We start from the raw sequence: 16,801 nt of genomic DNA on the forward strand, positions 1-16,801 counted from the left end.
GTTTTTTTTTTTCAGTTTTTGGTTGTGTCAGTTGTTTATATGGTTAGCCTCTTTCCATGTTTGTTGTGGTTAGTTTTTGTTGTTTCCCTGCATCGGGTTTCGGTTTTTAGATATGTGGTATATCATATGTATCACTTTAGTGTTTTTCACCATAAATCCTTGTCTATTTTTCAAATGTGATAGCGGATGGATATTTAATGACTACCTCAGCATGCGTGTGCGCTCTCAATGAATGAATTCATCATTAAAAAAATATATATGTCCACAACCCCTTCAAGAAAATTCGAATGAAAAGCAATCTAAACCAAACAAACATCTGCGATCATTTTAATTCTGATGCTCGAGTTCGATCGCATGCATGGGATCATCAAAATCATTTATATGGTTGAAGGAAGGGACCAACATAAATCCATTATTCTTCCCAAACGTACAACCCACTATGCATTAATCCAACTCTAATGCATGCCTACCCTAATTGTTTGAACCTTTACGCAATCTATCTTCATGAATAAAGCCACAAGTTTCTCAACCAAGCAAATGGGGAATCATATCTAAGAGACCAGGCAACGACCTTTTTTATCATCTTTGGTTTCTTATGAAACAGCAACATTTGCAGGTGCAGCACCATCACTATGTCTGTCCAAAACCCCCAATTCATGGCCCCGAATTTTCTTTCTTTTTATTTACAAATTGACAGAGTAGTCGAGTTCTTGCTCAAAGCTTGTTAAAAAGACCAACTACCATACCAACCAACTTAACTGCCTCTTGTATTATATACTACACCCAAAAGGGGTCAAGATTTTAATTAAAAAGGATTCTGGCCAGCCTCCTATTTGATTAATGGTCTTTTATTTTGCTTGTTGATGATTTGATTACACTAATATAGATTTATAGGGGAGTCACCTAACGCATGCATAAAATTATGCAGAAGAGAAATACATGGACAAAGCCACACCATAGATTGGAGCACTGTACTGTCAGCCCTTATTCATTTGGAAATTCTGAAAGTAATAATGAACAAAATTGATTCTTCCCCAACTTTACCAATTTGGTCGGGTTTCAATATATACTCATAACAAAGGTTAGTTGATGCGACAAACTGAAGTAGATAAAATGATGAACTTCAGTAAGTGCTGCGACGTGTGAGGTAGCTGGTTATAGAATCGACATTGGAGTAAGCTGATTAGTACGTAGCGGTACAATGAGAACTTTATTCCTCGCGTAACGACCAAAATGAGATATAGTTTTGCTAACGATCTAGGTCATTCAAGACCAACATCCCCCATTATGCAGCTCGGTTCCCTCTGGTGGCAGCGTCTTGTTCGGTCACTTTGGTCTTCAAATATCACCTGTGATATTACGTTAAATCCGAACATTGGTGGACTTGAAATTGGCCAAAGGCCAAATTTTTTTTGTTAATACAATATATATCCATATAAATATTGATGTCTATAAAATCTTTAAAAATATAAATAAGTGTCAATGAATGTATAAGAATATTTTAAAAATTGATAACAAATTAAAATACTCAAACATTTTTTTTCTCAAATTAATTAGATTGAAACTTAATAGCTCATATTTGCAGTTTCATATTCAATATATAGAGTAATAAGAATATTAGATGAAAATACTTGATGATTTTTTATGAGATTTAAGAAGAATGATACCGTAATGTAAGAGTCCAAATATATATATATATATATATTAGCACTAATATATTGAAAATTTGGGGTGAAGATTGTAGCATGGGCTCCAGTCAGGACAATCCCTGGGCTGGATCTGCTAGTGGTTATAGTTTAGGACTTTAAGCAACATTTCATCTCTATTGACTTAGGGCGAGTTTGGCCCCGAGTGTTTGCCAGATTATGAGCTTAAATTCTCAAATAATATGATTGAGGTGTTTGACAAATAGAAATTGTAGGTGATTATATGAGAATTTCACACACACACCGAGACAAATTCTAAAAGCTACAAATTGGAACTTCTTAATTCTAGGAGTGATTATTTTATGTCTATTACCTTACTACCACACTTTTCTAAACTTATCACACTTTTATATCAATATTCACTAAACACTTCAAGTAATCACAACTAATTATTCTCACAGATCAGCTTAACTGATTGAATAATCAGCTACAGCTGAAACTGATTATAAAAAACTCATCTCGGGTCCAAACTCGCCCTTAGACAATTCTTGTTGTTCAGAATGCAACACTTTATCACTACGCCGAGCAACGTGATAATACTATTCCGCTCCAGTGTTCATGGTTTAGGATACACAGAACACTAATTTATAACAGCAAATCCTTTTTGAAAATTACAATAAATAATGGGCTCTAAAATTGGCCCTAGAATTATGCAACTAACAATAACATTGGGACTCCAGAGGAAAAATCGAAATGGCTACAGCAGCCCACATCGTTCACAATAATATCATTTGCTAAATGGGCTGGCCTCATGGAGAACTGAGAATTTGAGACGTTTTTTTTGGTAATGCAAAGAATATATTACCAATGAAAAACCATTGCTTGGTGATTACAAGATTATTCTCTACAGGTATAAAAGATTGAACCACATCAGTTAGCATTAATTCTATCATCTCTTACATCTATAAGTATGTGTATGAATGTCAAGTGCACAGATCCGTACACAGCTGCTGAATCTGAAAAGGGCTGTTATCTGCCAACGAATAAGTGCCGGTTTTCCCATTGCTTGAGCAAGTCATATTCAGTTGATTTCCGAGCTGGTTCGTCTGCAAGATTGGTGAACACATTCAAATACAGAACCATGTATCAGTACAATATTAATTCTACAGTAAGTCGGTCACCTAGATTACATAAATCCTAAGAAACTTAAATCTGGGAACAATGTTTTCAAAAAAAAAAATCTGAGAACAATAAGGCTAGAAGGAGTAGAAGATTCAAAATAATAAGGACGATGAGGCATTGGCATCAGGAGAGTTGAGTTGAGGAGCTCAGATTGCCCAGATAGGCCTTTCATATCTCAGAACTTTAGTAGAACAGACACAAGAACTGAGAACTTTTTTAATCCAAATTCTTAAATTTTGGAAACAGTAGGTTAACGTTTTAATAAAACTAAAACAGGTTTCATCTGATTAGAGAATTTTCTCTAATTTGTATTCTAATGGAACATCCTTTTTTAAGCGAGTACTTGTGTTTTTCAAGTAATGATAAAATTTTTTTTTGGTCTGAAGGTAATGATAAATTTATACATCAGAAGAAAAGAAGTAGAGCAGCAATTACCAGACACTAAATTTGGCGAGGCTGGCACTTCCATTTGGAGGTTGGGACGCAGCTCAGATAATGACACCAGGAACAGTACTCATTGAGATTGACTCCTCTTAGTAGATAAATCAGACCAAGAGTAAACCTTTCAAAATCAGACGATCATTGTCAGAAAATTCTCATGTCAACTGAATTTAGGCACCAAAGATGAAAATAAAGTTTCATTTCCAATAAAGAAAGGAAATAATTAAAGTGCTATTAACCCCTTAGATAGTACTTAGTACTATTGTCAAGGTGATCAATTAGTATTAGACATAAAGAAACAGACAGCTATCAAGGTTATGTATTGGTTTAAGACGGAGATTATTATATCTGTTATATGCATATAATATCAAGTTCTCTGAATTGATCATAATTATGCACTCATTAATATGCCGTAAAATTGTCATGAAAGTAGTTATGGTTCAGAAAGTCGAACACTTAATTTCCAGGGATTCAGATGCTTACCCAACAATCAGTAGTATCATGGAGATCACCCACAATACATACTGATAAGTCTTATATTTAGATCTAACTGGAGTTGCAAAATATCCAGGAGGAGTATTCCTTTGGTTAACCCATTTAAATTGGGGCCGAATCAGAAACACAAATCCAAGGAGAAATCCAGAAACAAATCCTCCAATATGAGCAAAGTTGTCCACATGTGGAAGAACACCCACTGCTAAATTTATTGCAATGATGAAAATGAGAGTAAGCAATGCCGCTAACTGCACATAAAAGGCAGAAACTGTAACGTGAGAAGATGGTACATATTAAAGAGCTGAATTTCTAGCTTGTAGAAACTTTAATTACCTTGTTTGCGTATATTGTCCAGTTTGATATAAGCTCTGAAAGCATGCTTCCCAGTAAACCAAAAAGTGCACCAGAAGCACCAACAGAAATACCATTGTTGATAAAAAGAGCTGAAAGCAAACTCCCGCCGAAACCAGAGATGACATAAACCAACCCAATTCTCACTGTAGAAGAGCAAATCAGAAACCATTAGGTTTTCAAACAGTTTTACATAATGTTGCATACTTATCAATCAGTATTTTTCTTAATATGACTGCTTCATATAAACTGCATAATGGAACATTTCAAATTATTAGGTAATTTGTTTACAGGAAGAAGATAAGCAACACACTGGTCATATTTCAGGCACTCTCGTTTGGCAGAATTACTGTGTCTCAAGTAAACTTCTAATAGTCTGAAAAGCCACAAGCATAAAAAGGTCTCTCCAATTAAGTGTATCACTTCTCTTCTTTTATGGGCCCTGGAGCATATGTTGTATGAAAACTTACCAACATAGTTATGCAGATTATTATGTGATCCACTATATATGATTACTGCTTTAGGATTGCAATTTAATTTTTATTCCCTAGAATTGCTATTAGTCTCAGGCCAAGTCACCAAGAATTATTTGTACTTTTGTTATACAATAACTGTTTTCTGCTTTGTCTTTCATTACAAATACATTACACCACAAGCCGGGATATAGAATCAGATGCATACCAAACCCAAATTCCTGTTCAAGTCGAATTCCAATAAATACAAGACTCAGCATATTGGTCAGTACATGGAAAAGTCCAGCATGTAGCCACAAACAAGAGAGCAACCGCCATGCCTGGTGACGTCCGTGGATCATTTTCTGCACTTCTAGAGCACCCATCTTGTCTAATCTGAAGAATGAAAGCACATACAAAGAAGTCAGATATATACCGTTCTCTCTTGATTACAACTAAGACCAGCTAACTTTAGCAGTTGTAGACTTGTGATGAGGCATATTAGTGATATTACAATGATGACATTAAACAGCTTACTGCAAATCAGTCATAAAATTTTGCAGGAGTGCCAGCCCGTCCTTAGATCTTACATAAGAGATTAAGAAATAAGAAGGACACTCATATAACTCATATTCTTAGCTCTTATTTTCAAAACAGAAGATAAAGTAAGCTCCATTTGCATCCCTTAAAGCCCTAATTTTAGCTAGGGGTGAGGCATATTGCAATGAAGACATTAAATCACTTATTGTCGGCGTGAATTCGGCCGGGAATCACGGAGTAATTAGTGGCAGAATAGTGGTAGAATTAGCCTATATAATCAAGTAGCACTTGTGTATGAATCATTAAGCAATAGCAATAATCTTTCAACTTGGTATCAGAGCCTCCGTGCTCTTTTTTCTGGGTATTTTTCCCATTTTTATTCCGGTCGGTTACACCGCTGCCTCCTCCCCTCCGGCGCTCCCTCACCGCTGCCTCCTCCCCTCCGGCGCTCCCTCACCGCTGCCTTCCGGCACTTCCCGACGTCGCCGTTCACCTGTGCCAAGCCCGACGTCGCCGAACTCCTCTGCTGCTCTCCGACGTAGCTCGACCCGACGTCGTCCTCTTTCCGCCGTTGTTGTTGTCTCCCCGCCCCGACGTCGCTCGCCGCTCCTCAGTCGCCGTTGCTGTCTCCCCGCCCCGACGTCGCTCGCCACTCCTCAGTCGCCGCTCTCCTCTCCGCTCGCCAGCAATAAGCGCAAATCGGACCCTAAAATCGGCCACTCGATCCGACTCGGTCTCTTTTCACCCCGGCCCGGCCCAAACTCAACCCAGCCCAGCCCATAAATGGTGCGGACCGACCCGGCCCGCTTGATCCGACCCGGCCCACTCAATCCGACCCGGTCCACTCAATCCGACCCGGTCCACTCGACCCAACCCGGCCCAGTAATAATCAGCAACCCTTTTTGCTGTCAGTGCACACTCACCGACAGTACAAGTGCACCGACGACAGATTATTCTCCATTTTTTGTGGTTTTTTGCTGTCTAATCACTGATTTTTACATTGTTTCTTTTTCAATGGGTTCCGGACGCGAAACGGAGGGTTCTCAGCTCCCTAATGTACCGACCTTCGAAGTATCTGTCAAAGGTTCTGACAGTGGTTCATTTGGGGGCGCCAAGCTCAACGGAACCAATTTCCGTAAATGGAAACGACTTATGGCTGATCATCTTCGAGGCATGCATAAGATGAGACATGTCACCGGCGTCACTAAGGCTCCTAGTCCTGAGGATATTGTTGCCTACACTAAATGAGACGATGATGATGGTCTTGTCATGTCCGTCTTGTGGAAAGCTATGAATGATGAGATAGTTGATCTGGTAGAAGCATGTGCTACTGCGCAGGCAATATGGGAGACACTGGCCGGCTTATATACTAATGACTCTGATTTCATACAAGTTCATGAGTTAATGTGCACAACTTTGGCAATAGACCAGGATGGGCAACCGGTGACGCACTATTTCACCAAACTAAAGAATATTTGGGCTGAGATTGATGTGAAACGTCCTTGCATGATCAAAAATCAAGAGGATATTGTTTGGTACCAAAAGGAGAAGGAGCTTAAACGAGTTCACCATTTCCTGAAAGGTCTTGATGCAAAGCATACCAGCGCGAAAGGTCAATTGCTCCGAATGACCGAACCACCTAGCCTACTCACCGCTTTCACCTATATCTGAAAGGATGAATCTCAGCAGGAGAGTATTCTTCAGGCACCGGCTATCGTTTCCAGTCTCACTGTTCATGCTCGATCTCCGGCACCACCGCTTCCGCAAGCAACTTCTGCTCCCCTTCATCGACAAGGACCAGCACCAGGCTTCGGGAATCAGCCCCGTCCTCCTTGCTCTTATTTGCATGATACTAATCATGCTCGTGCAACCTGTTGGAAATTGTATCCACACCTTAGGCCTAAAAGGCCTAATTATCGTCCTCAGACTAAAGCAGCTCTTCAATTAGTTCCAGAACCAGATATCTATGGTGTAGTTGGGCATGATCATCATACTGCTGGAGGATCACCTACATCCTCCATCGTTGGTCGTGGTCAAATTGGTATGGTTTTAAATATTTCTAACTTTGTTGGTTTTGATACATGAATTATTGATTCTAGTGCATCTGATCATATGACTTATGACAAATCTTATTTTACTATATTGTCCCCTCCACCCGTACCGTATGTTACTAATGCTAATGGTGAGGCATTCCTCGTGTTAGGGACAGTGTCTGTTCCTATTACTCCCACCATAGAGCTTTATAATGTACTCTATGTACCTGCTTTATCTCATCATTTGATATATGTTCCCCAATTGAACGTTGACGCTCAGTGCTATGTGACATTTTTTCCTATGTATGTGCTCTTTCAGGATCTTCTCACCGGACGGGTAATTGGTCGGGGGTATCTGAGGGGCCGGTTGTTTCATCTGGATCTGACATACGCAGGGGAAAAACCAGGGGGACAGTCTCAGACCGCTTTACTCTCCATTTCTGACAAGCTAAATGAAGTTTGGTTATGGCATCGTCGCTTAGGGCATCCCTCTTTTAGTGTTATGAAAAAATCCATGCATACTTTGTTTATTAGTGTGGATGAGTCTTCTTTATGTTGTGAGACATGTGTTTTGGGCAAGAGTCATCGATCTATTTATTCCCCTAGTACTTCTCCTAAAAATTTCTTCCTTTTGAATTAATTAATTCTGATATTTGGGGACCCTTTAAAGAGTCTACTGTGTCAGGAATGCGATATTTTGTGTCATTTATTGATAATTGCACACGTCTTTCATGGATTGTTCGTCTTAAAAATAAAGATGAGGTTTTTCCCGCTTTTCGTGCTTTCCATACCTCTGTCCAAACACAATATAATGTCACCATTTGAGTTCTTTGTTCTGATAATGGGGGGGGAATGTGTGAATCATGTCTTTCAGGAGTTCTTTAACACACACGGAATTTTTCATCAAACAACGTGTCCTTACACACCTGAGCAAAATAGGGTTTCTGAAAGAAAAAATCATCATTTACTTGATATGGCTCGGTATATTCTTTTTAGTGCCCACATGCCTAAATACTTTTGGGGTGATACTGTCATTACTTCCGCCCACCTCATTAATCGTCTTCCATCTCGTGTCCTTCAGGAGAAAGTTCCCTATGAGGTTCTTGCATCTCATGTCTCATTACCCTCTTTTGATAATCTTCCTGCCCGTGTTTTCGGTTGTGTTCCTTTTGTTCATCTTCCACAACATCAGCGTTCTAAGTTGGATGTTCGGGCAGTTAAATGTGTGTTTGTTGGGTACGGCGGACATCAGAAAGGTTACTGGTGCTATCATCCCCATACCCGGAAGTACTATGTCACTATGGATGTTACCTTTTTTGAGGACATGAGTTATTTTACCTCTTATGATACTGCTCTTCAGGGGGAGAATTCATATTTTGAAGAGCTGTATCATGGAGAGGGGGAGACAAGTAAGCCAATCGATATGGTAACAGGTTCTGTTGAGATTACTAATGTGACAGCTACACAGGCACCACCGGAGGTCGTCACTCGAGAGATTCAGGCACTAGAAGATGATAACACAACTGCCCCTCATGTCTCCCGTACAGCTGTTTATACCCCTGAACAATGCTCTTCTGGTACAGAAGATCACTCATCTGAGGTTAGTCATAATAGACAATATCTTTTTCCAAATAGGTCTACTCTGGGGCAACCAACATAACAATATGAACCTACCCTTCAGACTAAAGCCAAGTATCATGTGGCAAATTTTATATCTACCAAAAGATTATCTAAGTCATATGAGTCATTTGTGAATCAAATATCTACTGTATCAGTACCTAACAAAGTGCAGGATGCATTGGGAGATCAAAAATGAGGAAAGCAATGGAGGAAGAGATAGAAGCATTATAAAAGAACAATACTTGGGAGCTTGTACCTCCACCATATGGCAAGAAGATTGTAGGATGTCGTTGGGTGTTTACAGTGAAACATAATCCATATGGGTCAGTAAGCCGGTATAAAGCACGACTAGTAGCAAAGGGGTTCACCCAAACATATGGCATAGACTATGATGAGACATTTGCACCTGTTGCAAAAATAAACACTATCCGGGTATTGCTCTCTGTCGCTGCTAACTTGAACTGACCACTTAGGCAGTTTGATGTTAAAAATGCATTCCTTCATGGAAAACTAACAGAGGAAGTATACATGGATCTTCCGCCTGGATATGTGACTAGGGGTGGACAAACTGACCCGAAAACCGAAAAAAACCGGACCCGAACCCAAACCGAACCCGAAAAAACCGAAACCCGAATAAAACCGAACCGAAAATAAAAAAACCGAACCGAACCGAATCTGTTTGGGTTGGGTTTTGGGTTCAGTCCCTTAGAAACCGAACCGACCCGAAAAACCCGAAGTCAATGGTCAACGTTACAAAACGACATCATTTTGTCATATTTATAATTTTACATTATTATTATTTTTTAAATAAAAAATAGTGTAGTCGGCCTCATAGCCTCACATAATTTCTAACTTAATTGACCTAATGTATAAGAGGCGTATTATTTAGCCGTCTTGCTTCCTTCATATAGTCGCTTCATAATGTGATAGTTTTATTTTAAACTTAATATAAAGGTTATGATATATTAGTTGACACTTAGGCAATCGCCAACTCTAATTCGAAATATGGTCGATCGACACCATCAGATGTGATCGTTATATATATCTAGGGACCACGTAAAAATTTCATCCATTTTGGACATGGTTTGACCATTCGTACCTACGGTTAACTAAAAAAGAGGCGTTTTGACATATTGAAACCCCATTGACCGGGGTTTTGCCAAATAGATTTCTTTTGTGCGACCACGCACGATAGGTAATAAAAATTAGGTGATTTCATATATGCAAACAACTTTCGGCGTTCGCATATTTGTAATAGGTCCTCCCTTAGGGCATAATAGTGGTGTTTTCGATTTACAGAAAATTCCGACGGTCAAATGAGGTCTGAATTGGATGATATTTTTATAGGGTCACTAAATATATATACCGATCACATCAGCTGGTGTCGATCGATCCCTATAAATTTTCTTCATATAGTCGCTTCATAATGCGATAGTTTTATTTTAAACCTAATATAAAGGTTATGATACATTAGTTGACACTTAGGTGATCATCAACTCTAATTCGAAATATGGTCGATCGACACCAGCAGATATGATCGGTATATATATTTAGGGACCCCGTAAAAATTTCGTCCGTTTTGGACATGGTTTGACCGTTCGGGCTTACGGTCAACCAAAAAAGAGGCGTTTTCACATAATAAAACCTCATTGACCGGGGTTTTGCCAAATAGATTTCTTCAGTGCGACCGCGCACGATAGGTAACAAAAATTAGTTGACTTCAAATATGCAAACGGCTTTCGGCGTTCGCATTTTTGTAATAGGTCATCCCTTAGGGCATAATAGTGGTGTTTTCGATTTACCGAAAATTCCGACGGTCAAATGAGGTCTGAACTTGATGAAATTTTTATAGGGTCACTAAATATATATACCGATCACATCAGCTGGTGTCGATTGATCCCTAGAAGTTTTCTTCATATAGTCGCTTCATAATGCGATAGTTTTATTTTAAACCTAATATAAAGGTTATGATACATTAGTTCACACTTAGGTGATCGTCAACTCTAATTCGAAATATGGTCGATCGACACCAGCAGATGTGATCGGTATATATATTTAGGGACCCCGTAAAAATTTCGTCCATTTTGGACATGGTTTGATCGTTCATACCTACGGTCAACCAAAAAAGAGGCGTTTTCACATAATAAAACCTCATTGACTGGGGTTTTGCCAAATAGATTTCTTCAGTGCGACCACACACGATATGTAACAAAAATTAGGTGACTTCAGATATGTAAATGGCTTACGGAGTTCGCATCTTTGTAATGAATCCTCCCTTAGGGCATAATAGTGGTGTTTTCAATTTACCGAAAATTCCAACGGTTAAATGAGGTCTGAATTGGATGAAATTTGTATAGGGTCACTAAATATATATACCGATCACATCAGCTGGTGTCGATCGACCCCTAGAAGTTTTCTTCATATAGTCGTTTCATAATGCGATAGTTTTATTTTAAACCTAATATAAAGGTTATGATGCATTAGTTGACACTTAGGTGATCGTCAACTCTAATTCGAAATATGGTCGATCGACACCAGCAGATGTGATCGGTATATATATTTAGGGACCCCGTAAAAATTTCGTCCGTTTTGGACATGATTTGACCGTTCGGACTTACGGTCAACCAAAAAAGAGGTGTTTTCACATAATAAAACCTCATTGACCGGGGTTTTGCCAAATAGATTTCTTCAGTGCGACCGCGCACGATAGGTAACAAAATTAGTTGACTTCAAATATGCAAACGGCTTTCGGCGTTCGCATCTTTGTAATGGATCCTCCCTTAGGGCATAATAGTGGTTTTCAATTTACCGAAAATTCTGACGGTCAAATGAGGTCTGAATTAGATGAATTAATATATATATATAATATTACGTATTTTACATACGGGTAAAACCGAAAAAAAACCGAACCGAACCGAACCGTACGGGTTGGGTTGGGTTGTGGGTTACAGTCTCTAAAATAGAAAAACCGAACCGAACCGAACCGAATTTAAAATTTGGGTTGGGTTATGGGTTTTGTCCAAAACCGAACCGAATGGACCCGTGTCCACCCCTATATGTGACCGCTTCTCCAACTACCTCTGTATGCAGATTGAGAAAGTCTTTGTATGGTCTTAAACAGTCACCTCGTGCTTGGTTTGGAAGATTCTCACAATTCATGAGGAAAATTGGCTACAGACAGAGTAATTCAGACCACACGATATTTCTCAAACATCAACAAGAGAAGGTAACAGCCTTAATTATATATGTTGATGATATGGTAGTTACTGTGAATGATACTGTTGAAGTAAATAGATTACAGAAACAGCTTGCCAAAGAGTTTGAGATGAAGGATCTAGGTACACTCAAGTACTTCTTAGGCATTGAAGTAGCCCGGGGAAATAAATGTATCTATCTTTGTCAGAGGAAGTACATTCTTGATCTTCTAACAGAGACATGTATGTTGGACTGCACTCCCATTGATACTCCTATTGAGCAGAACCATCGGTTAGCAGAGTACCCAGATCAAGTCCCTACTAAAAAAACTCGTTATCAGAGGATAGTTGGACGCCTAATTTATCTATCACATACCAGACCAGATGTTGCGTATGCAGTGAGTGTAGTGAGTCAGTTCATGTATAATCCCAGTGAGGACCACATGGATGCTGTTGCAAGGATTTTGAGGTACTTAAAATCAGCTCCGGGGAGAGGAGTAATGTTCTCTAATCACAATAATATCCTCAAAATTTATGGCTTCACAGATGCAGACTGAGCTGGAAATATTATATATCGGAGATCCACATCAGGGTACTTTACCTTTGTTGAGGGTAATCTTGTTACATGGAAGAGTAAGAAACAAAATGTGATAGCACGATCTAGTGCTGAAGCAGAATACAAAGGTATGGCTCAGGGAGTGTGCGAATTGTTATGGCTTAGAAGTTTGCTACAAGATTTGGATATTAAGCCTAAATGTGTTATGCAGTTGTACTGTGACAACAAAGCAGCCATTGATATTTCCCATAATCATGTGCAACATGATCGTACAAAACATGTGGAGGTTGATCGTCACTTTATAAAAGAGAAGCTAGACGCGAAGATCATCAGTTTTCCTTTTGTTTCTACAGAAGAGAAACTTGCCGATATGCTCATAAAAAGAGTGTCTAAAAGGCCTTTTATGATTCACTGAGCAAGTTAGGCATGGTTGATATGTATGCACCAACTTAAGGGGGAGTGTCGGCGTGAATTCAGCCGGGAATCACGGAGTAATTAGTGATAGAATAGTGGTAGAATTAGTCTATATAATCAAGTAGAACCTGTGTATGAATCATTAAGCAATAACAATAATCTTTCAACTCTTATGACCTGTTAGTCACGTATCAGAGACGTTAAGATTCAACAGTTTCATTTAACCATAATCTTTTTTTTTTTATGTAGGGCAAAGAAATGTCAACTAAAAAGGAAAACAATTGACACCAATTTGTCAAAATATTGCTGCAAATTTGTCTCTTACATTATATTAAGGCAAGCCAATAAGCCAGGTAGACCATGAATCCTATTAACATAATCTCCAAACTCTTTCAAACAGTTGATGACTATTGCTACTAACAACCGATCCAAGCTTCCTCATCACAACTCCACAACATCTCATTAGTACTAGTTTCAACAACAACTGAAACACAACACAATTGAGAACTCCAAAAACTCTTCAAGAAGCAAAACACAAACCCAATTCAAACCACAGAACACACATTTCATTTCAAACCGAAATACCAATATAACAAGACAGAAGCTTCAAAAAGAAAAAGAGAGAGTGAAACTTTACGTGGATGAAGATGGACCCAGAAGTGGGTTTTCCTTAAATGGCTGAAACGAAAAGGGACCCAGAAACCTGGCAATGCACTTGTCAGAGCTCTTTGGACAATTATTCACAAACATTGTCACCACAAAAACCACAATGTTGACAACCACAAAGCACGGTGCTTGGGCCTAAAATAATACTCCGGTATTATCTAGACTATTTAGGCTCGTGGACCGGTCATTTGAGGAAAATATATCACAGAGCAAGATTATTTGTCGTATTGGAATAGATTTAGGGGACTATCGCTGTATAGAATCTGAGTTGATTAAAGAAGGTGAATCTAAATCAACTAGGAGGTTCTCAAGACTTGATTCGCAAGAAAGAACAAGTTGTGTTCTCTATATAAGGGGGTCGAATGCGCAGAATAACACACGCAACGTCAAACAAACTATCGCGCAACCGCATAGTCAAGTCTCCTCACGGAGCAAAAGTCTCCTCGCGGAGGAAAAGTCCGATTAACTTCGGCAAACCAAGTCTCCTCACGGAGCAAAAGTCCGACTCGCGTCGGCAACCAAGTCTCCCATCGGAACGGAGCTACCCAGATGTATGCCTCGTGCTGCATGTATCAAACAAGTCCGATTAACCTCGGCAACTAGAGTAAGTCCATCGAGTCGCTAGCCTAGCTTCTAGCAAACACAAAGTCTGCACTAGTCAACAAATCTCATTCGCGAGAGAGTCCTGCTATTAACGACACAGTATAAGCTCTGCTTTTCCCCAAGCGGTCAAAAGTAAGATCGGCCATCTACTTGAGGTGGAGTGAAAGGTACCTAGCAACTCCGGTTGTATATAGGTCATTCGAACTTCAACGGTTTATCAGCAACTGCGGAGCAATCGTTTGAGAAGAAGACAGTACGTGGAGCGCAATCATCATCAAACAAAGCAAGAGTTGTACCTAACTCAAAGGTACTGGCACGCCAGCAACAACAGAGAACGAAGGGTCGAACCGTCTAGGGTTCGACACCGTGGCTTGCTGATTGTTCTCTGAGGAGGATCCGTTTTCCCAACTCGAACACACGGCACCAGCCACGATCTCCACCTCTTGAATGGCCTGTAGTCGCCGAACGTCCTCGGCACCGGAGATGGCCCCGCCGGGTGTACCATGTTGTCACCCCACCGTGGAGTCACCACCTTTATCTCTATCTCAGATTGGTGTTGCCGTCTCTCCATTGCAAATATGTGGCTTTGTTTTCTTCACGTTATGGTATGAAATCAGTGATCTTGATTCGGACCCAGAAAACCCATTTGGGTTGCGGAAGCAATGTCAATGTGGGATTGGGATTTCTTGGGATAATTGTTGGGTGTGTGAGTTTAAACTTTAGAGTCGGTTGCTTTTGTTGAATAAAAATGATAGTTTTATGGGTGGGAGTTTGGTAAGTCTCACAAGTCACAACAAACAATTGGCGTCGGATTGAAGATGTTTCTGGATTTGGATTAATGTTTACAAGTGGGAACTTGGTTTGGTGGGAGAGTTGCAGGGCATTAACACGAAGGTGTGAGTTTGTGTGGCGTTTTTGATTTGGTTTGAGTTGAGTTTGAAATTTGTAGTAGCTGGAAGGGAAGGTTGTTTCTTTACATCTCTGGCCAGCATTGTAGTTATGCCAATTGTCATTTCAAGGTACCAAAAAATTTATTGTTTATGATTTGCTGTTAATGTACGGAAATGTTTTTGGCACGGAATTGGTAGTCAATTATTACACCGTGTCTTTCGTTTTGGTAACTTTCAGTGTGTAATGAGTCTGTTTTTTGTTTTTAGGACTTGTTTTTAACAAGACTTTGAACTTATCCAGAAAAGGAGATTTCATATTTGACAGGAAATTCTATTGTGCGTGAAGGTATGACATGCAACAGTATTTGACGGGAAATTCTTATTTGACATCACTCGTAGGAGTTGGTGTCTAGACTCTGATGACTCATTTCAATCTTGTGGCTATGAATTTTTTTTAGTTTATACAAGAATGTAACAAACCACTGTAGAACACGAATCTGAGAACAAATAAGAATGCAGACACATGTATAAATAAATGTAATTTATTGAATATCAAGCGCGGGGTTACAATCTTTGGTGAACTCCTCTGATTCTATCTCCGTATGTGATTTGGCTCAAGGGTGACATGCACTTGATCTTGAGGATTTGAGTTTGATTTGGATTTGATTTGATGAAGAACGAGCGATTTGGCCGCTTGATGATTCTTCGTGGACTTGAGTTTGGATTGGATTTGGATTTGATGAAGAACGAGCGATTTGACCGCTTGATGATTCTTCGTGGACTTGAGGTTGGATTTGGATTTGATGAAGAACGAGCGATTTGGCCGCTTGATGATTCTTCGTGGACTTGAGGTTGGATTTGGATTTGATGAAGAACGAGCGATTTGGCCGCTTGATGATTCTTCGTGGACTTGAGGTTGGATTTGGATTTGATGAAGAACGAGCGATTTGGTGACTTGAGGATTCTTCATGGATTTGATGATCTTCGTGGACTTGAGAGACTTCGGGATTTGTCGAGAGTGATTCTTGCTCAAGTGATTTCTCTCCTTCTTCTCCAAGTCTAAAAATCCCCCCTCTCTTCATGTTGAAAGGGTGTATTTATAGTGTCAAGGTTTTTTATTTTATAAAATATTTTAATGACACTAAAATAATAAATTTCTTTAATTGTTTAATTAAATCAATATGTATTTTCTGATTAATTTAAAATTAGTTATTCTCATAACTAAATTAAACAGAAAATAATTGACTTAATTATGACCGTTAAGAAATTTATTAATTTAATCAAATGTCCGATTCTCATTTCGAATCGTCAATGACATTCAATTTTCCGATGCAATTCGGAATCACGTAACCTCGATTACGATCATCTGTTTATGTGCTGACACGAGTTTTATTCGGATCTGCACCAACTTTGTTGACTTTTGAGCCACGTGTGCAATTTTGTCGGGTCCTTGGTCGATTTAATTATTTAATGAAGATAATTTACTTCATTAAATTTCATGTGTCTACAACCACAAATAGCCACCATTGTTCAGTAGGGTAAAATTTTCATTTGCTACATGAGGCTGGACATGATTTGGTATCTTAGTGTTTAGAAGATAAAACTTTGGTACCTCAAAATCTCAAATTATGCTTTATTTGATAGTTTAGTACTTTTGTTAATTTTTCTATCAAATATATGGTACTAGAGCCGCGACTGCGGTCTTCTATCACATCAAT

At 39.2% G+C, this 16,801-nt stretch overlaps 1 protein-coding gene across 1 annotated transcript; it reads right to left on the reverse strand.

Moving 5' to 3' along the window:
- Window positions 1-2,505: 2,505 nt before the first annotated feature.
- Window positions 2,506-14,839, reverse strand: LOC126788307 (RHOMBOID-like protein 1). The gene is given in 7 exon segments (XM_050514287.1): window positions 2,506-2,752; window positions 3,264-3,390; window positions 3,753-4,012; window positions 4,098-4,261; window positions 4,797-4,963; window positions 13,562-13,736; window positions 14,611-14,839. Coding segments are annotated over 7 exon segments (1,245 nt in total). The 3' UTR covers window positions 2,506-2,629.
- Between the last annotated feature and the right edge of the window lie 1,962 nt (window positions 14,840-16,801).

Source organism: Argentina anserina, chromosome 3 (assembly GCF_933775445.1).
Source record: "Argentina anserina chromosome 3, drPotAnse1.1, whole genome shotgun sequence".
Lineage (NCBI taxonomy): Eukaryota > Viridiplantae > Streptophyta > Magnoliopsida > Rosales > Rosaceae > Argentina > Argentina anserina.